This window comes from Petaurus breviceps, unplaced genomic scaffold (assembly GCF_028583685.1).
Source record: "Petaurus breviceps papuanus isolate PSGF00001 unplaced genomic scaffold, PetGlider_PUasm1.0 98, whole genome shotgun sequence".
Classification (NCBI taxonomy): Eukaryota; Metazoa; Chordata; class Mammalia; order Diprotodontia; family Petauridae; genus Petaurus; species Petaurus breviceps.
The window spans coordinates 51826174-51852489 of record NW_027187460.1 but is presented as its reverse complement, the minus strand read 5'-3'; the positions used below and the strand labels follow the sequence as shown (position 1 = coordinate 51852489).

The window sequence follows — 26316 nt, the reverse complement described above, 5'->3', positions numbered from 1 at the left end:
CTATCTATCTATCTATCATATATTAAGGATAAGATTATAAACGGAAGGTACTATCTATCTATCTATCATATATTAAGGATAAGATTATAAACGGAAGGTACACGTCAGAAACGAGCAAAATTCCCGGGAGTTCAGGACACTGCTTCTATACACCTGTCACGCTGGTGTTCCTTACACCCCGTCGATTGGCCCCGCCCTTGCATGACTCCGCCTCCTTATTCCCAGCCGCTGCTGGGCAGGTCCACGTGCACCACTATCCACCGCCCGCCTCTCTCCCAGGATCTCGACCAATGGACTCGCGAATACGTCATCAGATACCGCCCATGGCGCTGGTCACGTGATATCCGCACGCAGCCCTTCTCAGTTGTTCTGGGTTTGGGAAAGATGGCGAAGGTTTCCGAGCTCTACGATGTGACTTGGGAAGGTAACCAACCGTTCAAAGATTGGGACTGGAAGGGTGCGGAAGGCTTAGCGCTCCAGTTGTCCCTAGAGGTCTGGGTCATGTGGGTCTATCTGCGGGCCGCCATGCTAGGCCTCTAGCTGTCCGAGCTGAAGCAGGGTCTGAGGCGGACCCCGGCCTAGGCCAGGGGCGGTGGCCCCGGGGGAGCCCCTTTGGGCTGGCTTCTCCGGGTTTGCAGACCGACTGGCCTGGCCCACCGACTGCAGGTTGCTTCTTCCGTCTAGACGGTATGCAGGGTGGGCAGACGGGCTCCTCTCACTGCTTCCCCCTCCCCCCGGAGGCAGTGCAGGTGACCAGGAGGATCCCAGGCAGCACTGCTAGGCTCTGGAGGGGACACCAGGCTGAGCGGGAAGGTTTGTGGAAAAGTCCCTGTACTGATGGCTTGCTGCTTTACGTACGTTTCAGAGCTCTGTTCTCTCTTTTCGTTTCTTTTATCTTCACAAGTTCATTGCCTTAGAACCTATCAGTGATTGAGAAATTCTAGGCCAGCGTTTACTCTGCAAGACCCTTGTTTTTGTTTCTGTTGAGGATCCAGCCAGGTGGTTTTCCCTGTGCCAGACTAGGGCACATTCGTGTGCTTTATGCTTGAATTTCATTGAATTCTTAAGAAAAGCAGCATAGAGTGGGTCCTGGGTCAGTCAGTAACCATTTATTAAGTGCCTGCTGTGTGTCAGACTCTGTTAAATATTGGAGACACAAAAAGAGGCAAAACACAGTCCCTATCCTCAAGGAGCTTGCAACCCAGTGGGGGAAACAACATGCAAACATATACACAAAGCAGACTATATACAGGATAAATTGGAAATAATTAACCTAGGGAAGGTTGGGAGAGGCTTCCAGTAGAAGATGGGATTTTATTTGGAACTTAAAGGAAGCCTGGGGGGTCAGTAGGTGAAGTGGAGCGGGGAAAGCATTCCAGGGATTGGGAGACCAGAGCTGAGAGACAGGAATGTCTTGTTCGTGGAGAAGCCAGGAGGCTAGTGTCTCTGGATCAAAGAGTAGTATGTGGTGGAGCATAAGGTATAAGAAAACTGGAAAGGTACGAGGGGGGAAGGTTTTGAGGGCTTTGAATGCTAAACATCATTTCGTATTTGCTCTTACTTGGAATAAAGAGCCACTGGAGTTTATTGAACAGAGAGCAGGAGATGGAGAATCTGCACTTGAGGAAGATTTCTTCACTAGGCTAAATGGAAGATGGATTGGAGTGGGGAGGGACATGAGATAGATAGATAGTTGGGTAGATAACACACTTGCGACAAATTAGAGATCAACAGAGGAAAAGCCCTAGCATGAAGGTAGTTCAGATAAGGCTTCTTGTAAATAGGTGAACTTTAAACTTGGATTTTTTAAGTAAGCCGGGAATGCTAAGATACAGAGGAAGTGAATTCCAGTAATGGGGGACTGCCAGTGAAAGACTGAATGTGAGAAGAACAACACAGAGGTCAGTTACTGGTTCAGAGAGTACATGGTGGGGAATAAGGTTTAAGAACACTAGACAAATAGGAAGGGGCCAAGTTATGGAAGGACTTTGAATGCAAAACAGAGGAATTTATATTTGATCTTGGAGGTCATAGGAAACCACTGGAATTTATTGAGTAAGTCAGTAACAAATCTTAACCTGGGATCTATGAACCTGTTTTAAAATATATTTTGATAACTTCCAATAAATTGGTTCCTTTGTCATCCTATGTACTTTGTGTATTTAAAAACATCATTCTGAAAAGAGGTTCGTAGACTTTATCATACTATTAAAGAGGACCATGACAAAGTTTGAGCCCCTGACCTAGATCATTTAGCAATGCATATGTGACAATGGTGGATGCAGGTTGTCCCCTCTCTTTTACTACCTGGACCAAAAAGTTTTAAGAACCTCTGGCATATTAGATAGTGCTGATCATTGAAAGACTTGGGTTCAAATTTTGTGTCACCATGGTCAGGAAAGTCATTAAAATTCTCTGAGCCTAGGTTTTTTTCTCTGCACACTGATGATCATAATATTTGATGAAGATAGGACCCTGGTAAACTGGTAGCAGTGGGGAGGAAGATTTTGTGGCTTACATGCTCATCTTTGGCACTTGGTCAGTGACTAGTGTTGATGGTGGAAAGGATGGTGGGCCACTTCTCCACAGGGGTTGCTTTTCCTCAGTGATCTTTGCAGTGAAATTTGCAAATCCAGCACACTATCCGCTACAACAGTGAAGTCAAACTCAAAAAGAAGTGGTGGTCACCAAATCATACAGCTGACCACATAATTGACTTAGAAAATCACATATTAACAGTATGTTCTGTTGTATTTTTATTTATTTTGTGAAATAATTTTCAATTATGTCTTAATCAGGTTTGGTCCTAATGATGTATCTTGTAGTGATGTTCAGGATTTGGCAGATAATTGTTATGTAATACAAACTCCTCTCTTTGGCATATAAAGTTTGTCATAAACCCTACAGTCTTTATAATTTGTTTCCTGCCACCATGGCATTCCATCCTCTCACTGCCCAGATGGACAAAATTACATCTAGCCTGCCTGCTTTTCCTTGAACACAGTACTTTTTCTCTTCATCTTTCAAGATTCTTCTTCCTCATTATTTTACTTGGCTTCTTCAGGCTTAAAAGAAGCTTGTACTTTCAGCAGGAGGCCTTTCCTAGTATCTGCAGGTGTTAGTGCCTTTTCTTCTGAGATTTCTTCCCACAAACTTGGTACATGTCTTATTTGTGCCTAGCTATTTACTTGTCTCTTCCATTTATTTTGTATCTCCAATACTTAGAATAGTACTGTAACAGAAAGTACACTAACATATCCAGGATGGCAGCTAGCACAGATTCTTTGATCAGCTTTATTAAAGGAAAGCAACTTTAAAGGGGTCAACTGAGGGGATTTCCTCAATCAAAGACCTTAGTTTAAAAAGGCTAAGGTCTCTTACTGCATCCAGGGCCTTCATCCTGATCTGTATCTTGCTCCTAGATTCAGGTCTGGAAGAGAAAGTGAGGCTGGTGACTTTGCACAGCCCTCCCTCACTTAAATCCAATTCACTTGCATGTCATGACATCATCTCCCTGATGTTATGGTCCTCTTCAAGAATGAAGGGCAAACAGCAACAACAACATACTTTAGTTTAACCAAATTTCTGAAAAGATTTTTTTACAGGTGTGTAGAGTTTGAGTTTAAGGAACACTGAGTGAGAAAATGTTCTTTTAGAAGCTATTATTACGATGTATTTTAATTTTGTATGACTTTTGATTAGTTAGTCAATAAGCATTAAGAGCCTGATGAAATGCTGGGGATACAGAGTAAAGCAAAAGATAGTCCCTGTACTTGAGGAGTTCACAATCTAATGGGGGAGACAACAAGCAAATAAACTATATAAAAGAGGGAATTCCCCTGTAGTGGGACAGGCATCCTGTAATAGATGAAACTTTAGTTGGAACTTAAAGGAAGCCAGGGGAGCCAAGTGGCAGACATGAAGAAAGAGAGCATAGCAGAAGTGGGAGACTGCCAGCCAGAGAGACTTGAGCTTAGAGGATTATCTTGTTTGTGGAACACCAGAGAGGCCAGTCAGTGTCACTGTATTGAAGAGTATGCCTTGGAGAATAAGATATAAGGAGAATGGAACCGTTGGAGGGGGCTTGGTTATTAAGGGCTTCTTTGAATGCCAAACAAAGCATCTTGTGTTTTCTCCTGGAAGCTATAGAGAACCACTGGAGTTTATGAGGAAGGGAGATGGGGAATGACCTGGATGGACTTGTGCTTTAGGAAAGTCACTTTGGTGACCAAAATGGAGGATGAATTGGAATGTGAAGAGACTTTTGAGGCAGGCTGACCCATCAGCAAAGGATTACAGTAGTCCAAGTGTGAGGTAACGAGAGCCTGGATCAGGGTAGTCGCAGTATCAGAAGAGAGAAGAGGGCATATTGAGGTGTTGCAAAGGTGAAATAAACAAATCTTGGCAATAGAATGAATTATAGGAGAGTGAGAGGATCTGAGTATGACTCCTGGGTTGTGAACCTGAGAAACTTGGAGATTGGAGATACTTTCTATAGTAATAGATAAGGTGGGAGCTGGTGGATTGTTGAGGGGGGATAAGTAAGATATTTAGCTCTGTTTTGGACATGTTTAGTTCAAAACGTGCACATCTAGTTTGAGATGTCTGAAAGGCAGTTGGAGATGGGAGATTGGATATGAAGAGAGAGGTTAGGGCAGGATAAGTAGATTTCATATTTATAAGCATAAAAATGGCAATAAATCCATGGGATCTGATGAGATCACCAAGTGAAATAGTGTAGAGGGAAAAGAGAAGAGGGTTCATCTCAGACCTCTTCCCTTACAGATATCTAATGACCTGACCTGGAGAGAATGGTGTCTCAAAAACCTAGAGAGAAGAGAATATTAAGGGGATGAGAGTGACCGATGGTGTATATTGGTTGCAGAGAGTTTGAGAAGAATAAGGGTTGAAAAAAACCTTATATTTGGAAGTGAAGAGAGTATTGTTAACTTTTGGACAGAGAATTTTTGGTGGAATTCCAGGTTGGAAACTGGATTTTAAGAAGTTAAGAGAATGAGAGGAGAGAAAGTAGAAGCATCTGTTACAGACAGCCTTCTGGAGGAGTTTAGCTACAAAGATATACTGTATGGAGGACAGTAGTCGTGAACATGGTAGGATTAAGTGAGAGCTTTATAGGCCTTTAGGAGATAATGAAGTAAAGAGTGAGGATTACCCAGAGGGCAATCTAATGAAGTAAAAGAGTGAGGATTACCCAGAGGGCAATCTGGAAGTTAAAGGATTGCCTTGGTCCTTTGTGGGGCCTAGTTGAATAAAATGCAGGTATTTTATACACCTTCTTATTTGAGAGTCATTATTGGTATTCGTTTTTTCCCCATTGCTTTTTGTATTGATGGGAATTTTGATTTTTGGAGATGATGGGGTTTGATGAACTGTAGTCATATACTCTGAGAATAATAAGGTTTAAAAAAATAGACCTTGGGCAACCAATGCACTAAAATTTTCCAGATTGGTCAGTCAGTTGATAAGACATTTAATAAGTGCCTATTATGAGCAGGCACTGTGCTTAGCACTAGGCATACAAAAAGAGGCATTAATTAAATGTAGCTTCTCTTCTTCTTTTCTTTTCTGGACCCAGCTCATTGTACACCTGTACTGCCTGCCCAAGATATGAATTAATGGACTGTTAATACAACTACATGTCATTCCTTGGGCAGTATGCATCTTTTTCCACTTTTTTTTCCTGTGTGGATTATTAGGCCTTCTTTTTTGAGTGGCCATTGAAAGAACTCTATAATCTTTAGTTTTATGAAGTCAATACAATATCCTTTGCAAATTAGCACCTTGAGAATTAAGGCAATCTCTTGCCTTAGGATCCTGCAGAAGACATTTTCCATGATAGTAGCAAACTCTTTTTAAGAAGTGTACCTCTCCCTGTTTTTATGTTTTTCTGTTACTGACAGAGGCTTGTTAAGCTAACATATTCATGGCAGTCCCTTTGCTGGAGGAGCCTTCTAGGTTACAATTTGCTCTGTCAAGTCAAGTGTGGTTTGTTTTTTTAATAATTGACTTATTACTGTCATTTTCCTATTACTGTCTCCTGCTCCCCAGTAGAACTTGGAACAAATGAGTACAGTCAAAGTAAATAAACATATTGGCAGTGAATACAATTGTATGCCTTGTTCTGCACCTGTCCTCTACTACTTATCTAAGAATTGGGAAATATGCATCATCAGCAGTCCTCTGTGGCGTCATAATTGGCCATTGCATTATTCTGATATCTTTCAGCATTGTTTTCCTTTGTATTTTTTTGGTCACTGTGTTGTTCTCCTGGTCTTACATGTTTTGCTTTCTGTCATGTCATAAAAATCTTCCCAAATACCTCTTAATTCTTCATATTTCTAATTTCTAAGAAGGTACATATGAATGTAATGAAGTATTCTGTAATGTTCTTATAATAACACTTTATTCAGCCATCCCCCAGTAAAGCAATACTCACTTTCATTCTAGTTCTTTTATACTTAAATTGCTGTTATAATTCTGTGTATATGGAAATCTTTCCCTCTTTTTTTGACCTCCTTAGGTTATACACTTAATGGTGACAACCCAGCGCCCTGAGCCCAAAAGCCTTGGAAATAGCAGTGCCCCACAAACCTCTTGATTTGCTTCCAGCACAGCCTCTGTGCCTATTATTGAGGGAAGAAATCATTGGAGAGAGGGGACCCACTTCCTCATCACCAGTAGCAGCAATTGCTGACCAACTTCCCTAAACAGGCAGAAGTCCTGGGGGTGGCAGCAATTTCTAGACCACCAATCCTTCTGGCCTAGCCTTCATCTGAGGGGACAACTCCTATGGAGGAAGGTCTAACCTTCTCCACCAATTGTCAACCCACTTCCATACCCAGGGTAGGCATGCCCTCCTTGCTGAAGCAGCAGGACACCTGAGGAGAGGTGGGTGGCCTTATGTGCCAGCCAGGTCACAACCTACCACCACCAGTTTGGCTACCATCTTCCTTCAGACTCTGATCCCAAAAGCCTTGAAAGGAGGAGGAGGAGGAAGAGGAGGAATGAGTTGCTTTCAGTCCAGGGCCTTTAGCTATCATCCTGGGAAGCAGTTTCTGTGTGTATGTGGGCTGGCAGCTGCTCCTGATGGTGTGATAGACACCTTAGTAAGTATTTAATAAATGCTTCATTTATTCATTCAGGGTCACAGAATCAGTTTAAATCAAAGATGGCACTTGAATTCAGGGCTTCCGGCTTCAAAGAGAGCTCTCTGTCTATTGCACATTGTCTTTCTGTACCATTAACAAATTAAAAAAATATATTTTAAGTATTTAGAAAAATTTATATTTATTTTATCCTTTTGCAGTTTGTATTTTTGTGCCTATTTTATAAAGTATACATATACTAGTATAATAAGTGTATATAATTTGTGTATACACAGCCATATATATTCAAAGTACGTGCTCTAAAATTTTTCACTGATAGGGGCGAATGACCAAAAAGTAGTTGACCTATGTTGCTTTTGGCACTGAAAGGTTGAGTGATTTGCCTGTGGTCTGTAATGGTCATGTAATTTGAATTTGAGGGTCTATATTTGCTATTGTACTTAGTGATTAATGATACTTAGTAATTGATTGCAGAATAAGTGACTGATTGAGTTAACTTAAGTGTGTCCCATGAGTGGAAGACTTTGACTATTGTACTTTGACCACTTTGGTGAAAACTTATGTGGCCATTTTAATGATAAGCTGTTGTGAATATTATATAAGCTGTTGTGATTTTCTGTGATAAGTTGTAATATTGTGAATGCTGTACCTTGATACGTTTTGCTTTGATTTGTTATGGAAGAGAGTGTTCACTATACTGTATAATCGGAACCTTAAAAGCTGTTCACAGTAGCATTCCTCTGGAAAGCTGCTCGTGCATGGCATTACATGGTCACACCTGGTATCCACGAGAAGTAGGACTTGAATCTAGATCCTGTTGACTCCCAAGGTCTCCCCTCTGTATGCACTATTCTATGTTTCCTCTCTGAATTCTTGCTCTTTAATTATGAATTCATTTTACATTTTTGAATTTGTTATTGACCAAAGAAGTCAATATTTTGTTTTTCAGAAATGCGGGATAAAATGAGAAAATGGAGGGAAGAAAACTACCGAAATAGTGAACAGATAGTAGAAGTTGGAGAGGAGTTAATTAATGAATATGCCTCCAAGCTTGGAGATGATGGTAAGATTTTAGGTTTTTAATTATATTTGTTTTTCTATAGTAAGCTGAGATGCTAGTAGATGAATCTCAGGGTTACTTTGTTGATGAGAAAAAATGAACTACAGGGAATCCTTTAGATGTCTACCTGCTGTCCATATACCACCTATTTCAATTGTTGACTCTAGGTCATGCATTCCCTTATATTATCCTTTAGCAGCTGAATTTTGTTATGGGTAATTGTGTCAAAGATCAGTGATTTTTTTTTTTTCAGTGTGGTTATACCCTCCAGTGATGCAGGTAAGCAACTTAGCTTTAATTTAGCATATGGTCTTCAAGAGTTACTGTGACCACAAATTCATCCTCATGTAGTTAACCTGGTTAACACTTTCAAATTTTGAATGGTCCTTGGGGCAACAGGTTTTAATAATAAGTACATTACCAGGACACTACTGACAACATTTCCAGCTTGGTAGAATTGGCAAGAACTTATTAGTATTGATTTAGACTTTGAAGAACCCAGAGTTCCTTCCAAAACAAAGTGAGATATTGAAGGAGGATTTTAATAGTGGCATACTTTTGTGTACCATATTGCAGCATTAGAGATTCTTTTGACTTAATGATTATAGTTTGGAAAAAAAAAAAAGCCCTGACTTTGGAATTAAGGGAGCAGGATTTAAAGTTAAAAGGTTCTGCTACTCTCTAGCTGTTTGACCTTGGGTAAATTAATTCACTTTGCTAGACCTCAGTTTTTCATCTGTAAAATTAGAGTTGGATTAGGTGATCTTTAAATTCTCTTTCAGGTCTGTCTTGTGAGTGCTCTCACTACACAACTGAAATTCCTTCCCACTATTAATATATCTTGATTTCAGCAAGGCATTTGACCAACTCATCTTTGATACCCATATTAGTAAAATTCTGTATTTTTATGGCAGATTGAATAGCTATTGTCAGATTAATGGCTTGATGTCAGTTTGCTGGAAGAGCAGGGAGTTCTGTCCTTGATGCTTTCCTGTATTTTGCTTGAGGATTTAGGAGGCTGCTTGTCTCATTTCCTGATGGGATAGAGATATAACTAATCCATGTGATCCTTATGATTTTGATAGTCTTGAATAGACCAAAGGCAACAAGAAATAAATTCAGAGTTCTTCATTTAAGATTTTTAAAATGCCATTTCAGAGAATAAGGTAGGATAGTAGCATGTGAAAAAGTCTTACAGATTTTTTTTAACCACAAGTTCAGTATGAGCGAAAAAAGCAAATGTAACTTTAGGAGGTGTAAATAAAAATAAAATGTCCAGATTATGGGAGGTAATAGTTTTTCTGTTTTGTTTTGTTTATGGCCTATCTCAGTCCCCATAGCAGCAGCTATTCCAAAAATTTTCTACTTCTCTCAATGCCTAATCAAGTCCTTTTTATCAGTCAGATATTTTATTCATTACCAACTCCTTGCTAGGCTTTTGGGCTGCAGTTATAATGAATGATACAGTCCCTCTTCACCAGGAGTTTACATTCTGATGGGGAGGCAATAAGGGCATATGTAAGCATATGCAGAATAGACGTGAAGTACTCTTAAAGAAATAGTTTGAGAGGTGAAGCACTAGTACTTAATGCAGTCAAGAAAGGCTTCATATAGTAGATGGTGCTTGGGCTAGGTCTTGGAAGATAGAGAGGGAGTCTGTAATGTGGAGGTAGAGAGAGTGCCATCTGGCTAGTACAGAGGTACAGAGACAGTAGATAGAGTTTCAGGTAAGGAATTATGAGAAGGTCATTTTGGCTGAGTCACAGAATATGGGAAGGAGAATAATGTAAATCAAGAGTAGGAATATAGATTGGGGCCAGGTTGTAAAGAGATTTAAAAACTAAACAAAGGAGTTTGTGTTTTATCCAGTTTTTATTAGGCAGTCAGTGATATGGAATTGAAGGTCTGGAAGAAAGATAGGGACAGTATAAAGAACTGGAAATCATGTACATAAAGATGTGATAATTAAAATCATGGGAGCAGGTGAAGTTATTAAGAATGTAGACAAGAATACAGCACTGGCCTTGAAGTCAGGAGGACCTGAGTTCAAATGTGGCCTTAGACACTTAACACTTACTAGCTGTGTGACCTTGGGTAAGTCACTTAACCCCCACTGCCCTGCCCTCCCCCCTCCAAAAAAGTAAAAAAAAAACAAATCCAAAACAAAAAAGTGTAAAGAGTTGGGGGGAGGGGGGGGCTAAGACTCAGCCTTAGGAAACACCCACACTTAGGGGATGTGATCTGTGTGATGAACCAGTGAAAGACTGAGAAACAGCAGTTAGATACGGTTAGAGAATTAGGAGAGAATAGTGTCATGCAAACCCAAGCAGCAAAGAAGGACTATCTTTTTGTAAGAAATTGGGGGAAAGGAGGAGAGAGATGCAGTCATTGGATTTTGAAATGAAGAAGAGTTCATTTGAATAGCCTCAGGTTTCTTAGTAAAGTAAAGGGTTAGGTCCTCAGCTGAAAGAAAGCATGGAGGCAGATGTTTGTTAGTCTTGAAGTGAGAAAAGGAGATTTGAAAAAGCTTTTGTGGGGAGTGAAATAGGGAATCACTTAGGGATGATTAAAAGGACAGTTTAGTTGCAGTGAAACCCCTGTTGAAGTTGGATAACATTCATTTATAATGTATCCAGTCAGTGTGATTGTGTCACTTCATGAATAGAAGAAATATATTATGGGAGTAATCTAGGACTGAGATTTAAGCAAGAGACAAGCAGTGGTAGTACAGGGGAACAATGGATTTGAAAAGTAATTTTGTATCTGATATAAACTTAAAATTTCTTCTTGAAAAATTTTTCTGTATCAGCCAGCTTTTCCTTTTCTCTTTTGTCAGAGGAAGAAGTATCAGTATTGCTTCTTCTCTCTGACTAATTTGGGCTTTGAATCCTATTTCCTCTTGTTCTGTCAGTTCATAGGATCATGGATTAGAGCTGAAGGTTCATTTGATGCCATGTAACCTAACTCCCTTTCTTTATAGAGGAAGAGACATCAGAGAAATTAAGTGATTTGCCCAAGGTAACATAGCTAATGAGAGTCAGAGAAATAGCATTTGAACTGGGCTCATCCTGACTGCTATGCCATGCTACTTCTCATTTCCCTCTATTGGCTCTTATTTATGCCTGCATATATATTGCATCTCTATACTATTGCTACTAATAACCGTCCACTATTATATACTACTTTAAGGTTTATATAATGTGACATTGAGCAAATCACATATCTGAGCATCAGTTTACTCATCTGTAAAATGTAGAGTTTTGACTAGATTAACTTGTATCTATCCCCAGTTCTTAGTACAGTACCTGGCACATAGTAGTTGCTTAATAAATGATTGGGCACTTTTTCACACTTTAATGTTATGGTCTGGAGTCAGTAAACACTATGAGGGAGGTAATGTAAGTATTATTTTACCTATTTGTAGGTGGGGAAACTGAGGCAAAAGGAAGTAAAAAGGTTTCCCAGGGTTCATACAGTGAGCAAATTGTCATAGGTGAGATTTAAGAGTTCTAACTTCAAAATTAATATTATTTTAATGTTTTATTAGATTTTAATATTGAACATCAATACAACTAAACTTTTTTGTCAAGATAGATTTCTATATCCCAGTTCCTGTATATCTTATTTACCAGTTGTGTGTAAAAAACAATTTTTTAAAAAAATTTGTTTTTAAAATTTTGATTTCCAAGATTATTTCCCTTCTTCCCTCCTCACCCACCCCCACTGGGAAGACAAGCAATTCACTATAGGTTGTATATGTGTAGTTATATAAAACATTTCCATAGTAGTTATATTGTGAAAGACTAACTATATTTCCCTCCATCCTATCCTGCCCCCCACTTATTCTTTTTTCTACTTTGATCCTGTCCCTTTTCAAAAGTGTTTGCTTCTAACTACTCTCTCCCCCAATCTGCCCCCCTTTCTATCATCATCCCTTTCATCCCTTTCCCCCTTACTTTCCTGTAAGGTAAGATGCACAATAGAGTGTGTATGTTATTCCCTCCTTAAGCTAAATTCAGTGAGAGTAAGGTTGACCCTTTCACCTTCCTGCTCTTCCCCTCCATTGTAACAGTTTTCTCTTGTCTCTTTTACATGAGATAATTTACCCTATCCTATCTCTCCCTTTTTCCTTCTCCCAATATATTCCTCTCTCATGTCTTAATTTTATTTTTTTAGGTATCGTCCCTTCATATTCAACTCATACTGAGCTCTTTGTCTATGTATACATGTACACATATATACACACATTCACATATATTTATACACAATACACCCTCCTAATACATATATGTGTATGTATACATATACACATACATAATTTCCTTCAACTATCCTCATACTGAGAAAAGCCTCATGAGTTACAAAGATCATTTTTCCATGTAGAAATGTAAATAGTTCAACTTTAATAAGTTCCTTATGATTACTTTTTCCTGTTAACTTTTCATGCTTCTCTTGCTTCTTGTATTTGAAAGTCAAATTTTCTGTTCAGCTCTGTTTTTTTCATCAAGAATGCTTGAAAGTCCTCTATTTCATTGAATAACCAAATTTACCCTGAAGTGTTATATTCAGTTTTGTTGGTTAGGTGATTCTTGGTTTTAATCCTAGCTCCTTTGACCTCCAGAATATCATGTTCCAAGCCCTTTCAATCCCCTCCCCCCCCTTTTTTTTTGGAGAGGGGAAGGTAGGGCAGTTTGGGTTAAGTGACTTGCCCAAGGTCACATGGCTAGTTTTCTTTTTGTATGTGTGTTAAGTATCTGAGGCTGGATTTAAACTCAGGTCCTCCTGACTCTAGGGCAAGTGCTCTATTCACTGCGCCACCTAGCTGCCCCCAACCTTTCTGTCCCCTAATGTAGAAGCCGCTAGATCTTGTGTTATCCTGATTGTGTTTCCACAATTGTCTGTGCAGCTATTCAAGGCTGCCCTGGGTCTGGGCCCCACGGGACTGTCCTTGGCTCCCAGCCCAGTGCAATAGACCCTTCCTGTTGGTGTGCCAGGCTTCCTTTAGCAGATTTGTTTTCTCTCTGTCACTTTATGAGTTCTGTAGCTCTAAAATTGTTTAGAGTCACTTTTTTACAGGTATTGGAGGAGGTTGGAGAGGGAGCCCCAAGCAAGTTCCTGCTTTTATTGCGCCATCTTGGCTCCAGCCCTGTAAATATTTTTTGAATGTTATTTTTCTTTTGTATTTTTGCTGTGCAGTTTTTTTTTAAATATTGTCAAACCAGTCTACCTTGTCTTCCACTTGTTGAAGATATATTCCTTTTATTTGCTGAAGAAAAATAATTGTTTCCTTTCTACAACTGTGAACTCTAGAAATGTTGGTAGAAAAAAGGCTTCATCATCTTCACACTTTATTTACTATTTCAGTGAAGAAATTAATCCATTTCTCCTCTATGGAACTCTTTTTTCTTTGCTTCTGTAATACTGAACTCTTTTAGTACCTCTGCCTTATTAATCATTCCTTCTCCCTCTTTTTTTTTTTTGTTGCCTGCTTTTTCTTTGGACCTTTGATTATGTGTCCCACAAAATTCTTAAATCTTCCCTTTTTTTCTCTTAATAGTCTCTTAATAGTGATAATCCCCATCAATTCCGTAGTCTCTGATGTCACATAACAAATGATATTACAGTTTTTATTTCTGTTTTCAGAAACAAAGGGCTATTTGTTTGTCTCACATTATCCACCTGTATTTTCTACCTATACCTCAAATTCCATGTATCTGAAATTGGGCTGCCAAACCAACTTATCTTGCCTGCTATTTTTTAATAGTGTTATCATTTACACACATCTCAAAAATCGCATGATCTTAGACCAGGGGTGGGAAATTTGCGACCTCGAGGCCACATGTGGCGTTCTAGGTCCTTGAGTGTGACCTTTTGACTAAGTCCAAGTTTTATAGAACATATCCTTTTATTAAGGAGATTTGTTCTGTGAAGTCTGGATTCAGTCAAAGGGCCACAGCTGAGGACTTAGAGGGCCATATGTGATCTCGAGGCTGTAGGCTCACCACCCAATCTTAGATTTTTCACCTTCCCTTTATCCCTTGTATCTAGTCATTTACTGAGTTCTGTGGATTCCGTCTGTGTAATAATTTTTGAATTTGTTCTCTTCTTATACTTCCACAGTAGCCATTGTAGTTCACGCTTTTATTATCTGTCACCTCTGCTATTATAATACCCTCTAAAGTAGTTTCTGGCTCTAGTGTTCCCCTTTTCCTAATCAAACTCCTGGTTAAATTCCGTCTTATACACAAGCTTAATCTTTTTAATGAATAGCTTTGAACATAGTACTTACGCTCAAAACCCCTTCAATTGCACCTCATATCCTATTGAATAAAACATAACATTTTTGATTTTCACCAATTTAGTATGCAAGCTAGTTTCTGAGCCTGTTTTGTGCACTTTTCTTCCACCATTGAAATATTACCTGCCCTTCTAGTACCAGTCCCAAAGTCATTTCATTTATGAAGTCTGCCCTGGTATTCCCCTTTCTTTCCTTCTCCCTTTGAACACCTTGTACTTGTTCATTTCTGTCCATTAAGTTTCATATTTCTTTTTCTCTTATTTGTAATTTACACTCTTAGGACTCCTTGAGGATAGGGACTGTATTGTTTACCTTTGTATCCACTCAATCAGTCAGTGCCTACTATGTGTCAGGAACTCTTCTAAATTTTGGGAATACAAAAAGAGGCAAAAGACAGTCTCTGCCCTCAAGGAGCGTACAATCTAATAGGGGATGCAGCATGCTCAGAAATATCTACAAAGCAAGGTATATATAGAATAAATAGCAAATAATTTACAGAAGGAAGGCACTAGAATTAGAATTAAGAGGTATTGGGAAAGATTTTCCATAGAAAGTAGGATTTTAATTGCGACTGAAAGGAAGGTAGAGTAGTAGTCAATACATGTAATTGAGGAGAGAGAGTAATCCCCGCATGGGGAACAGCTGGAGAGGCATGCCCTGAGCCATATCCTCCATTGCAACAGTTGTACAGAGGAGGTGCTTCATAAATATTTGTCTAATGAATAAAAAAATATTGGTCAGATCACACAAATTTGAACTTTTTTTTTTTTTATTCTGAGTGTTATATTTTAAAAGCATTGACAAACCAGTTATCACTTGCATAAGGGCAACCATGACAGGAAACATGAAAAACATTGTAGTGTGATGACAGTTAAAAGATAATAGTAATATAATTAAATATAATTAAAAGATAATAGTAATATTTGACTTGAAAAAGACTTTAGGTGGAAAAGAATATTACTCTTAAAGGGCTATTATGTGGCAAAGGATATAGACTTCTTATCGGTTCAGAAGGTAGAACTAGAACTGGAAGAATCTCAGTAGTTCTAAATTCAATAAATATTAAGTACCTAACTATATGCAAAGGGATCTGGGAGTACAGAGACAAATAAGTTTCTGCCCTTAAAGAGTTTATAAAGGGGATACAACATGTATAGCAGATAAATAAACACAAAATCTTCAAGTCATAAGAAGTGGGGAAGAACAACCAGAGGGACCAGGGAAGTATATGTTCAGCTAATGAGCTGAACTTTTTTAAAGTCATGTGTTTCTAGGTATTGCCAGCATGTTGGCTAGCTTTAGCATGTTTGTGGAGGCAGAATATGGAATGTGAAATTTGGGGATCAGCTAGTAGTCAGTTTGACTAGAATGTAGATCTCATGAAATGAAAGATAGATAGGAGCTGGATTATGGAGGGCTTTTAATGTCAAGTTGAAGACTTTGTATTTTATCCTAGAATGATCGGGGAGGGCCCTGATGGAGGAGGAGATGCTAAAGGTTTTGAGTAAGGCAGTGACTTAGTCAGACCAGTTCCTTAGGGAGTGTATTTTGGCAGCTGTTTTGGCAGCATTGTAGATTGGAGAGGGGAGAACAATTAAGAGGCTATTATAATGAACATTGAAATATGTTTAGTTTATAAGAATTGAAATAAGGAGCCAGTAGATGGGGAGAGATGGAAGATTAGCGAAGAAAAAAGATTAATTGGCCAAGCTCCTACAGAGGATGGTAGGAGACAGAGGGCATGAGTAGAAGGGTCACAGCTTTCTCAGACCTTTCCTGACCCCCTCCCCAGTTATTGGTATTCTCTCCTTCCTCAGATTTTTTAGTGCAATAATTTGCACTTAACTATGCTTAATAACTATGCTTATCTGTTTACATATTGTATGCTTCATATAACATGTAAGCTGCTTGAGGGCAGAGGCATTTTGTCATTTTGCCTTTGTAACCCCAGCACTTTAGCATCATAGGCACTTAATCCTTATTGGATTGAATTGGAGAAAGGAGGAGAGAATAAATGAAAATTTAGAAGGGTTTTGAGCAGTGGAGAAGGGAAGATGGAGCTAGTAATACATGATTTTGGTTTTCTCACTAAGGAAAGAGTTGTTGACATCTGTTGGGAAATAAAGGGGGTACTTTAAGATATTTTAGGCACTTTTAAAATTATCCACTCATTTGTCTTTTTGTCTGTCTAGTTTGGATTATATATGAACAGGTGATGATTGCTGCTCTGGACTACGGTCGGGACGATTTAGCTTTGGTAGGTATTTAAGCTATCTGTTACTTGCCTTATGTATTCTATACAGTTACAATCTAGCATGGAAACGTGCAACTTAGATTTCTAAAATGCTTTGGAAGAAATCTAATTTTTTAAAAAAGACTGCCTTGAGTTCATAAACCATTTATCTTTACTCAAATTCCTTAGATGCCAAGAACAACAAAGTCAGTCTTAAATTGTTTTCAATAAAATTTAAAGGTATGTGGTATGATTCTTAAAAGCATTTTGTTTTAAACTATACATTTATATTGCCATTACCTTCAAAATAGTATTCTTGACAGTCTACATACTTATTAAAATGATGCTGCCTTTGTTTAAAATATTGTCAGCTCTCACATCATATTATTTTGAACATTTTTAATGGTGGCAGATTTTTTGCCCTTTGCGTAAATTTTGTTCAGGGAAATAGCTCCATATCATTCAGGGTCATATTTAGCAATTAGATGAGTGATAAAACTTATCAGTACTGTTTTTGTTCTAAAAAAGTTTATAAAAAACATTGGGCCACAACACTCATCCTGAATCATACAAAATCTCAGTCACTTCAGAATTTTACGTAATAAGATTAGTTGATTCTTTGCCTTGTGGGATAAGTTTTACATTAACAATGCCATCACCATTAAAAAACATGATCAGTATGTTTAAAAACATACAAAAAGTATGTTAAAACATACAGGCTTATTAGATCTTGACAATATTGGAATTTCTACTATACACATTAATACACACATTAATCCAGGTCATAATAAATTTACCACTTTTTATTACTGGTTACTTATGTTCTTAAAAATAAATTATTTTGTTCAGATCTTGTTGAAAGATCAGAACAGATAGCTAGATCACAGTATTTGGAGTCAGGAAGACCTGATTTTGAGTTCTGCATCAGACCCAGACCCCTCACTAGATTTTATGATCCTGAGCCAGTTGCTTAATCTTTCTGTGCTTCATCTACAAAATGGAAATAATAACAGCAACTTACCTCACAGGGTTGTGATGGTGATGAAATAAATTAACATATGTAAAGCATTTTGAAAAATAAAAGTGCTAATGAATGCTATTATTGTTGTTATTTTTGTTTTGCACTTGGTGCATGGTACTTTGTTCCCAAAAATTCTTTTTTTTTCTTTTGCTTTTTTGGAGGGGGGAAGGCAGGGCAGTTAGTATTGAGTGACTTCCCCAAAGTCACATGACTAGTAAGTGTTAAGTGTCTGAGGCCCGATTTGAACTCAGGTTCTTCTGACTCCAGGACCAATGCTCTCTTAACTGCAACACCTAGTCGGCCCTCCAGAAATCCTTTATCTTCAAATCTTCTTTGAAAATGAATGTTTCTTTTTTCAAATTAATCTCAGCCATTGTTCTTACAATTATCATAAAGATATATATCAGTATTTTAATTTATTTTACAGGTTTATTATCACAAATATCTTCCCTACCTAATTTTAAAAGATAAATTTATTTTGATATCTTTTGTTTTTATATCACCCATTTACCCCTGCATCCCTCCTCCTAACCCCTCTTAAGAAGTTATCCCATGTAACAAAGATTTTTTTTCTTAAGAAGAGGAAGAGAAAAAGAATTAGCAAAATCAATACATTCAATCAGTGTATTGAAAATAATGTTATCTGCAGTTTCACACATATTCACCTCCATCCTGTGTCCAGCACTTAGCCCAGTGCCTGAAATATAGGCAGTTATAAATGCTAGTCAACTGACTGATTCCTCCCCTCATAAAGGGGAAGTGGGGGAGCGGAGGTATCTGCTTATTTCTTCTTTGGAGCTATGCTTATTTGTAATTTTGTAACATTCATTTTCACTTGTTTTTAGTGCCATTTATATCATAATCATTGTACATACTGTTTTCTAGGCTCTTCTTCACTTTGCATTAGTTCATGTAGTTCTTTTTATGTTCCTCTGTATTTATCAAATTTATCATTTCTTATAACACAGTAACATTCCATTACATTGATGTACCGCAGTTTGCTAATCAGTTCTCCAGTTGATGGGCATCTATACCATTTCCAGTTCTTTGCTAGAACAAAAAGCACTGCTGTGTATGTTTTCCTTTGTATGGGGCCTTTTTTTTTTAATGGCTTCCTTATAGCTTATACTTTCTAGTGAAATCCCTGGGTCAAAGGGTATGGGTGGTTTAGTCATTTTATTTGCATAATTCCAAATTGTTTTCCAAAATGTACCTCCTGGGTCAAAGGGTATGGGTGGTTTAGTCATTTTATTTGCATAATTCCAAATTGTTTTCCAAAATGTACCTATCTTTTAAAAAATTTTTACAACCCTTACAACATTGACTATTCCCATATTTTGTCATCTTTTCCAGTTTGCAGAGTGTGAGGTCTTTCCTGACTCACAGGAAAGTAATGAAGATCTTTAAAAGGGGAACAGGATGTTTTTGATCCTGGAAGTAATAGGGAGCCAGTAGAGTTGTTTGAATGTAGGAGAGGTGGCAATATGATCAGATCTGACACTTAAGGTAGAAATCCATTTATAATACATCCTGCAAATAGTAAATAGGCCATCACTTAAAGTCCTCAAGAATTAGGGAATGTGTTAGTTCCTCATGGCAGCCATTCCATTTTTAGATTGCTGTAGTTTTTAGAAAGGATTTTTTTCTTTTGAAAATTTTCTTTTATATTGAGAGTTTTACAAAGATGAGCATTTCAGTATACAAAAAAACAGATAAAGAGGACTGCATATGAAAACTAGATCTGTTGTGTAGTTTTTTAAATGTATATTTAACATGATAGTAACTAAACTGCTTGTCTGAATTCTCTTTGCTCCCTTCTTTGTACTTGTAAAATGTTTCATTGATACTTCTTTCCTTAATTCTTAATCACTAACCCACCAACTATTTTTTTTTCTGATTAAATTGCTAGCCAAGGAAAGGTACAAAGATTAAGGAGGACTTGGAAAGTGTTTTTTTTTGCAGGAGGTGAAACTTCAGCTGAGACATAAAGTTCTTCAGGGAAACCAGGAAATTGAGGTGAAGAGGGAGAGATCACTCTGGGCAAACGTTACAGCCTGTGAAAATGTTTGGAGTTCAGTGGTGTGTTCAGTGCAGTAGAAAAAGTAAGGAAGCCAATGTCACCGGATCACAGAGTAAGGGGAGGGGCATAAGGTGTAAGAAAACTGGAAAGGTAGAAATTGGAAAGTAATGAAGATCTGTAAAAGGGGAACAGGATGTTTTTGATCCTGGAAGTAATAGGGAGCCACTAGAGTTGTTTGAATGTAGGAGAGGTGGCGATATGATCAGATCTGACACTTAAGGAAGATTAGTTTTGCAGCTGATTGGAGGATGGACTAGTCAGAAAACATTTCAAAGAAGGAGACCAGCCAGAAGGTTCTTACAATAGTCTAATAGGGAGGTGATGAGGGCCTTATACTATGATGGTTTCAGTGTCAGAGGAGACAAGTGGGTATATATGAGAAATGTAGAAATGACAGGACTTGGGCAATTGATTGGCTATAGGGGGTATGAGAGTGAGAAGTAAAAGATGGTGTTTAGGATATGTGATTGGGATGGTGGTGGTGGTGCCTTTGACAGTATTAGGCAAATTAGGAAGAGGGGAGGTTTTTTATGGGAAAGATAAGTTCAGTTTTGGACATTAAGATGTCTACAGGATATCCAGTTTGAGACATCTGATAGTCATAAAAATGTTAAATAGTTGGAGATGAGAGACTAGAAGTTAAGGCTGAACAAGTAGATCTGAGAGTCATCTGCATAGAAATGTTCATTGAAACCATTGAAGCTGATGAGATTACCAAGCAAAATAATATAGATGAAATCCTGACAATTAGAGGACATGAACTGGATGAAGATCTAGAAAAGGGGAAAGAAAAGGTAAGAGGATACCAGGAGAGAGAAAGGTCATGAAAATCTAGAGAGAAGAGAGTTATTAAGAGAGGGTGATCATATGCTGTAACAAGGGATACAGAAAGGTCTGTGCCTGCATTCTGACAGACCTCCAACAGTTCTTTGAATTACATCTATATCAGTGTAGATATTGATATATAGATAAATAACTACTTTTCATGTAATAGTTTCCTTGGGTTTCTGTATTTTAAAATGTTCTGAGAAGGGGTCCTTCTTAAGTTGCCAGAGGGGTCCATGATGTAATGTAATACCAAGCAAAGGCAACTTCCCAGGTTCAAAATACCAGCATAGGTGCTCTATTTTATTCAGTAACAAACCCAGAATAGAGAAGATCAAAACATGACATCATTCAAAATACAGTATTTACTAAGTATGATTAAATAATCTCCAAGTACTACCCCACCCCAGGACCTTTCAATCATTCAATCAATTACAAAGTCTCTGTTCTAAATACTTCTCCACCCCTAGGCTATACCTTAATTAAGTCCACCACAAAGCCCCTCTTCTCAAATGGAGATTAGTTTCCAAACATAAGGTCAAAAGTTCCCCACCCCTGGATCACAATTGAATCTACCCCAGAGTTACATCAAGTTTAAACACAGCACTTAATACCCAAATGGAGGTCTTTTCTTCTTCTTGACAGGAGGCAAGTTCTCAGCAATCTTAGTTCCTGGGGAGACAAGGCTTAGCAAGGCCATAAGATACATTGCCAGTCCCTTCATGAATTCATCCTCTGTCTGTAGAACAGTCCTAGAACCCCTGAACACATTAGCAAAGCCCTCTCCCAGGATTTCTGTAAACATACAACAAGAAAATCCTTCTTCAGGGCTTCTGAACCAACAGAAAGGCTCCCAGACCCCTGCAACAACAGCACTGTCCTTCACCAGTGGACAGTATTCACTCTGTCTGCAGGACAGTCTCCAGACCCTTGCAACAACAGCACTGTCCTTCACCAGTGGACAGTATTCATTCTGTCTGCAGGACAGTCTCCAGACCCCTGCAACAACAGCACTGTCCCTCACCAGTGGACAGTATTCACTCTCTGTCTGCAGGACAGTCTCAGGGCTTCTTAACCAAATGCCAGGTTCCAGGACTTCTTCAACAGGACAGTCTTTCACCAGTGGACAAATCTGGCAAAATAACATCAAAACAGACAGACAAAGTACCAGCAAAACAGCCATGTCTCCTCAGTCCTTGGCAGCTCAGGGGGCAGGTCTCAAAAGTCCAGGGCAATTCAAAGCGGCCACCAGCAATTCTCTTAGTCTCTCTCTCTCTCCACGAGGTGCTGCTTCCAAAAAGATCTTCCGCCTCTCTCTAGTGTCTCTCCAAATCTACATCACCAGCTCCTCCCAGTTCAGGACTTTCTTTTCACATCAACAAGCCCATCCCACAGGTGGGATTAACAAACTCTTGGTTTTAACACAATCAATTTGAAAACCAAGCCAATACAGGGGAATCTTTAATTGCCATTACTATCACACATGACCACTTAAAAAAGATTAAGAACTCTTGACTTTTAGATGTACTGTTGTCTAGACCACATTACTCCATCTTTCCATAAGAATAGCATGACAGACTGCCAAATACTTTGCTAGCTAAAATCTAGATTAGTTATATGTATAACATTTCCCTAACTTACCATGTAGTAATTCTGTCAGAAAAGAAAACTAGATTACTATTGTTTGACCTGTTATTAATTAAGCAATTTTGGTTCTTTGAGATCATTGTTTCCTTTTTCACTTATACAGTCACCATTTCTTTTAACAATAAGTTATATAATTATGCCAGTTGTTGAAGTCAGGCTTGACTGGCCTATAGTTTTTCTGTAATAAAAAAAATGAGGACTATTTTTGTCATTTATTTCTGTGCTACCCCATACTATACATTCTTTGATCCTTGACGTTTGGCTCAGCAATAACATTTCCCCCTTCTTTCAGTACCTTAGAATATAGTTCATATGGGCCATATGACATTTACTTGTCAAAGACAGCTATGTGCTTTTTAATTTCCTTAGTTATCTTGGACATCAACTCACTATTTGCCATTGTCATCCTTTTCAATCCAAAGATCCTTTTCTTTGGCAGGGAAAATAGAAGCAAAATAACACCTGAGTAGATGTTTCTTCTCTCCCTATTAATATTAGCATTGCCCTATCCCCATGTACGGTGGTTTTGCCCTTCTTTGGTCCTTTTTTCTCCCAGCGTAACTTACAAACACACCTTTTTGGGTGTTGTCTTCAGCTTTTCTTGCTAGTTTCATCTCAATTTAAGATGTAGAACTCATGATGTTACTCATAGATGACTGTACTATGTGTTATATTTGTCCTTACTACATGTCCTTGCATCCATCTTCACTATATGTAGCCTTAGTCTAAGTTTGTAAATTCTCTTTGAACCCAATCTGTCTAAGTTACGGGTTAGTTGCTGATCTGCATTCATAAAGGTTGATTTCACATGAGGAGTTCTCTAACTAATGAAATCACAGGTGTCAGCATTTCTTTTTTAAAAGATAAGAAAAACAGGCTTTTGTTTCAGGGAGAAGTTTTGCTTCATTAGAAGAATTCTGCAGTTTCCTAGAGCTAACTTGTTCTGCTTTTCTCTTCTTCATTTGTGGGGACAGCCCATTTTCTTTATGCAGTGTCTGTTCAGGATGTCTGTACTGATTAATGGATGAGCTCTATGTATTTGGTTCATCCAGTTATGAATTGTAGCCTAGAAAAGAGGCATGCTTTTCTCCACTTCAGACTTTTGAGTGGTTGTGGATCTAGTTTCTGCAACATTCTGGATTTTATGTCATTGGCACAATGTCATCCACTAACAGAAATATCTTAGGGATATTGCCATCTATATGACATCCTGATTTAGTTTTGACTGTATTGTAAACCTCTATCAGTGACAAATACCTTTGATGAGTTTGAACCTTTTGTTTGCTTGATAGTAATAATTGGTATTGTAGAACATCGTTTTGTTCTTTTCAGGGAATATTGTATGATTTTGAAATATCAAAGGAGGCACAGTGGAGGAATGTTCAGTTTTCCTATACCAAATTACATGATGTTTTTAATCTCTAAACAGTGTAATCTTGTGTTAATAAAAAATAGTATGAGATTATGGTTCACTGAAGATACTAATAAAGCTGCATTGAAAAATGACCTTTGAGAATATTGTACTCCATTTTTTTGTCCTAGAATGTATAACATATTTATCATAATTTTTAACCCTTGTTTTTCCCAATTCACTTTTTTTCCTTCCAGTTTTGTCTTCAGGAGCTAAGAAGACAGTTCCCTGGAAGTCACAGAGTCAAACGACTTACTGGCATGAGATTTGAAGCCATGGAAAGGTAGTAGAATCTTTTCAAACATTTCAGTTCAGAAAAAATATTATTATAATTTGTTAAAATTTTCTTAAAGGGATAACAATTCCTGATTTGGCTATGTGGAGACTTTCTAGATTTATCTAGTCATTATAGGGCAACTTACTACTAGCCATGTGAGAATGACAAAATCTTTGACCTGCTTCTACCTGTTCTCCACATTTCTTTGGTATAAAACAGTTCTCTGCTCTTTGTGTGTATGTGCATGTGCATGTGCATGTGCGTGCACAGTCATGGAATGGGCGTGGCGATAACAAGCAGCTGTTTGCATTCATGAGGTTGCCCAGCGCAGGCTGCAGCTGGGTTTAATTTTTTTTTTTGGAGGAAAGTCTAGTCTGGACAAAAATAGCCTAGTGAGGTTACATCTTGGTTAAACAGAGAATCCACTGGGAAATAACCTCTCTTATTCTCTCCCACCCTTTCTCTTCCACCAAAAAAAAAAAGAGAAAAAGAAGTAACCCCAAACTAGAAACAAAAACAACCCCCCAAAAACATTACAGCTTAGGAGCAATGCAGCTGCAACTAAAGCTTCTCCGTATTCTCCCTTAATTGACATATGAATATTAGTGTGCCTGGTTCCCACACACATTTGAATAGAATATTGTTGCTTTAGACCTGCTCTTCTGGTGAAAACTTAAATTTAATCCAGGATTTTTAATGTTGTAATGACCATTCTGGCTTAAACATGAATGGTTTAGCTATATACACACCTGATATGACAGATGAAAAGGTTAGCCTTTGTTAGAGAAGTGTAGAGAATTCCAGTTATTTACCACTTAACTGAGATTTCCTTGAAAATAAAAGTGGTTTGTTTATTATTTCTGGGATTTCCTTAAAACTGTTCTGTAATTTAGAATACCCTTACTGCCCAGTTAGTTCAGTTTGTAAGACTTACTTTTTTTTAAAATGGGAAGTGTTGTATAGACAAGGACCAAATTGGGCATTTTTTGCCTAAGATTATTACATCTAGGAAATGTTATGAGTGAGTCCTTGCTTTTTTCTGAAACCTCATGGTTCAGAAAATACATACACTATGTATCACACTCATTTTAATATAACTATGTACTACCTTTAAAAACATTTAATTTTTATGTTGTTGCTTCAACTAGATTAACCTTTTTGCAGGCATGGATCATATCTTGTATTTTGTACTTTTCACAGTACTTAGAGCCCATGAGAGATGTTCAAGAAATACTTATTTAGTTAAGCCATATTGACCAAGAACTGTGAGGAAATAGCTTAGTAATAGAATCCTTCAATATAATAGAAATTTGAATGAATTTGTTAGAGTGCTTTTTTTATGGTGATTTTAGATATCTATTGATTGGTATTAGATATTTATATGTTTGTATTAAGGCATTATATATTTTATGATTTTGAAGGGTTTCTAACCTTATGGTCAGTGTTTAAATCAAATCATTAATAAGTTTTTTTTTTTTCCCGCAGCTTTTAAAGATACTGTATTGGAGGAGCTTAATTACCTTTTTTGGAATTAATTTTGTAGTGCTTTCATCACAAAAATTAACAAATACATATGAAGGTTTTCAGACTTTCCTAGTTTAGCTTCGTTCAACATTTGTCATTTATCTGTATTCAAGTTTTTTTTTTAAGTTATATTTTGTTTCTTTTTAAACAAATAGGTATGAGGATGCGATACAGCTGTATGATCGAATTTTACAGGAGGATCCAACAAACACAGTAAGTTAGTCGATTATTTGGAAGAAACAATATGAGGTTTAAGAAAACACAAACTCATTGAAACTCAAACATCTGAAAAATTATATAAGGAAAAATGGTGTATCTTGGAATCTAAATTAAAAAAATAATAATCTTACAGTGATTTATTATAAAAATTTCACTTGCAAGCTCTACCAGTTTTACTTATATATTAACAGAAGCACTTATGTCATTTAAAATTTTGAAATTATACTTGAGAGCCTGTTTCTTGGAAATTGATCTACAATCTGAAGCCCATTGATAGTATTCTAGATTTCTAAGTTTGCAAAGGTTATGTTATATATACATATACATTCAAATATGTATTCACTATACACACACACACATACTATATATAAGTAAAATCTATTGTACTTAGCACACACTATATATAATACATAGACACACACACATATATATACATAGCCTATATTTATAATACATATTTAGAGTATACTATAGTAGACACATGCATAGCATATATTAAAGTATATAGTAACCTAATATATAGGTTGTATACTATATATGTATACACACCCTATACATCAATGTATATGTATATATATTAAATATATTATTTAT

At 37.6% G+C, this 26316-nt stretch overlaps 1 protein-coding gene across 2 annotated transcripts in view; it reads left to right on the top strand.

Moving 5' to 3' along the window:
* The first annotated feature begins 284 nt into the window (after positions 1-284).
* Positions 285-26316, top strand: part of EMC2 (ER membrane protein complex subunit 2) — a 67082-nt gene continuing 41050 nt past the window's right edge. For both annotated transcript variants that reach the window (XM_069080996.1, XM_069080995.1), the window contains exons 1-5: positions 285-424; positions 8077-8190; positions 16678-16742; positions 23900-23985; positions 25659-25716. In XM_069080996.1, coding sequence (XP_068937097.1) covers positions 385-424; positions 8077-8190; positions 16678-16742; positions 23900-23985; positions 25659-25716 — 363 coding nt within the window. In that variant the 5' untranslated portion in view covers positions 285-384. The remainder of the gene's footprint in view (positions 425-8076; positions 8191-16677; positions 16743-23899; positions 23986-25658; positions 25717-26316) is intronic.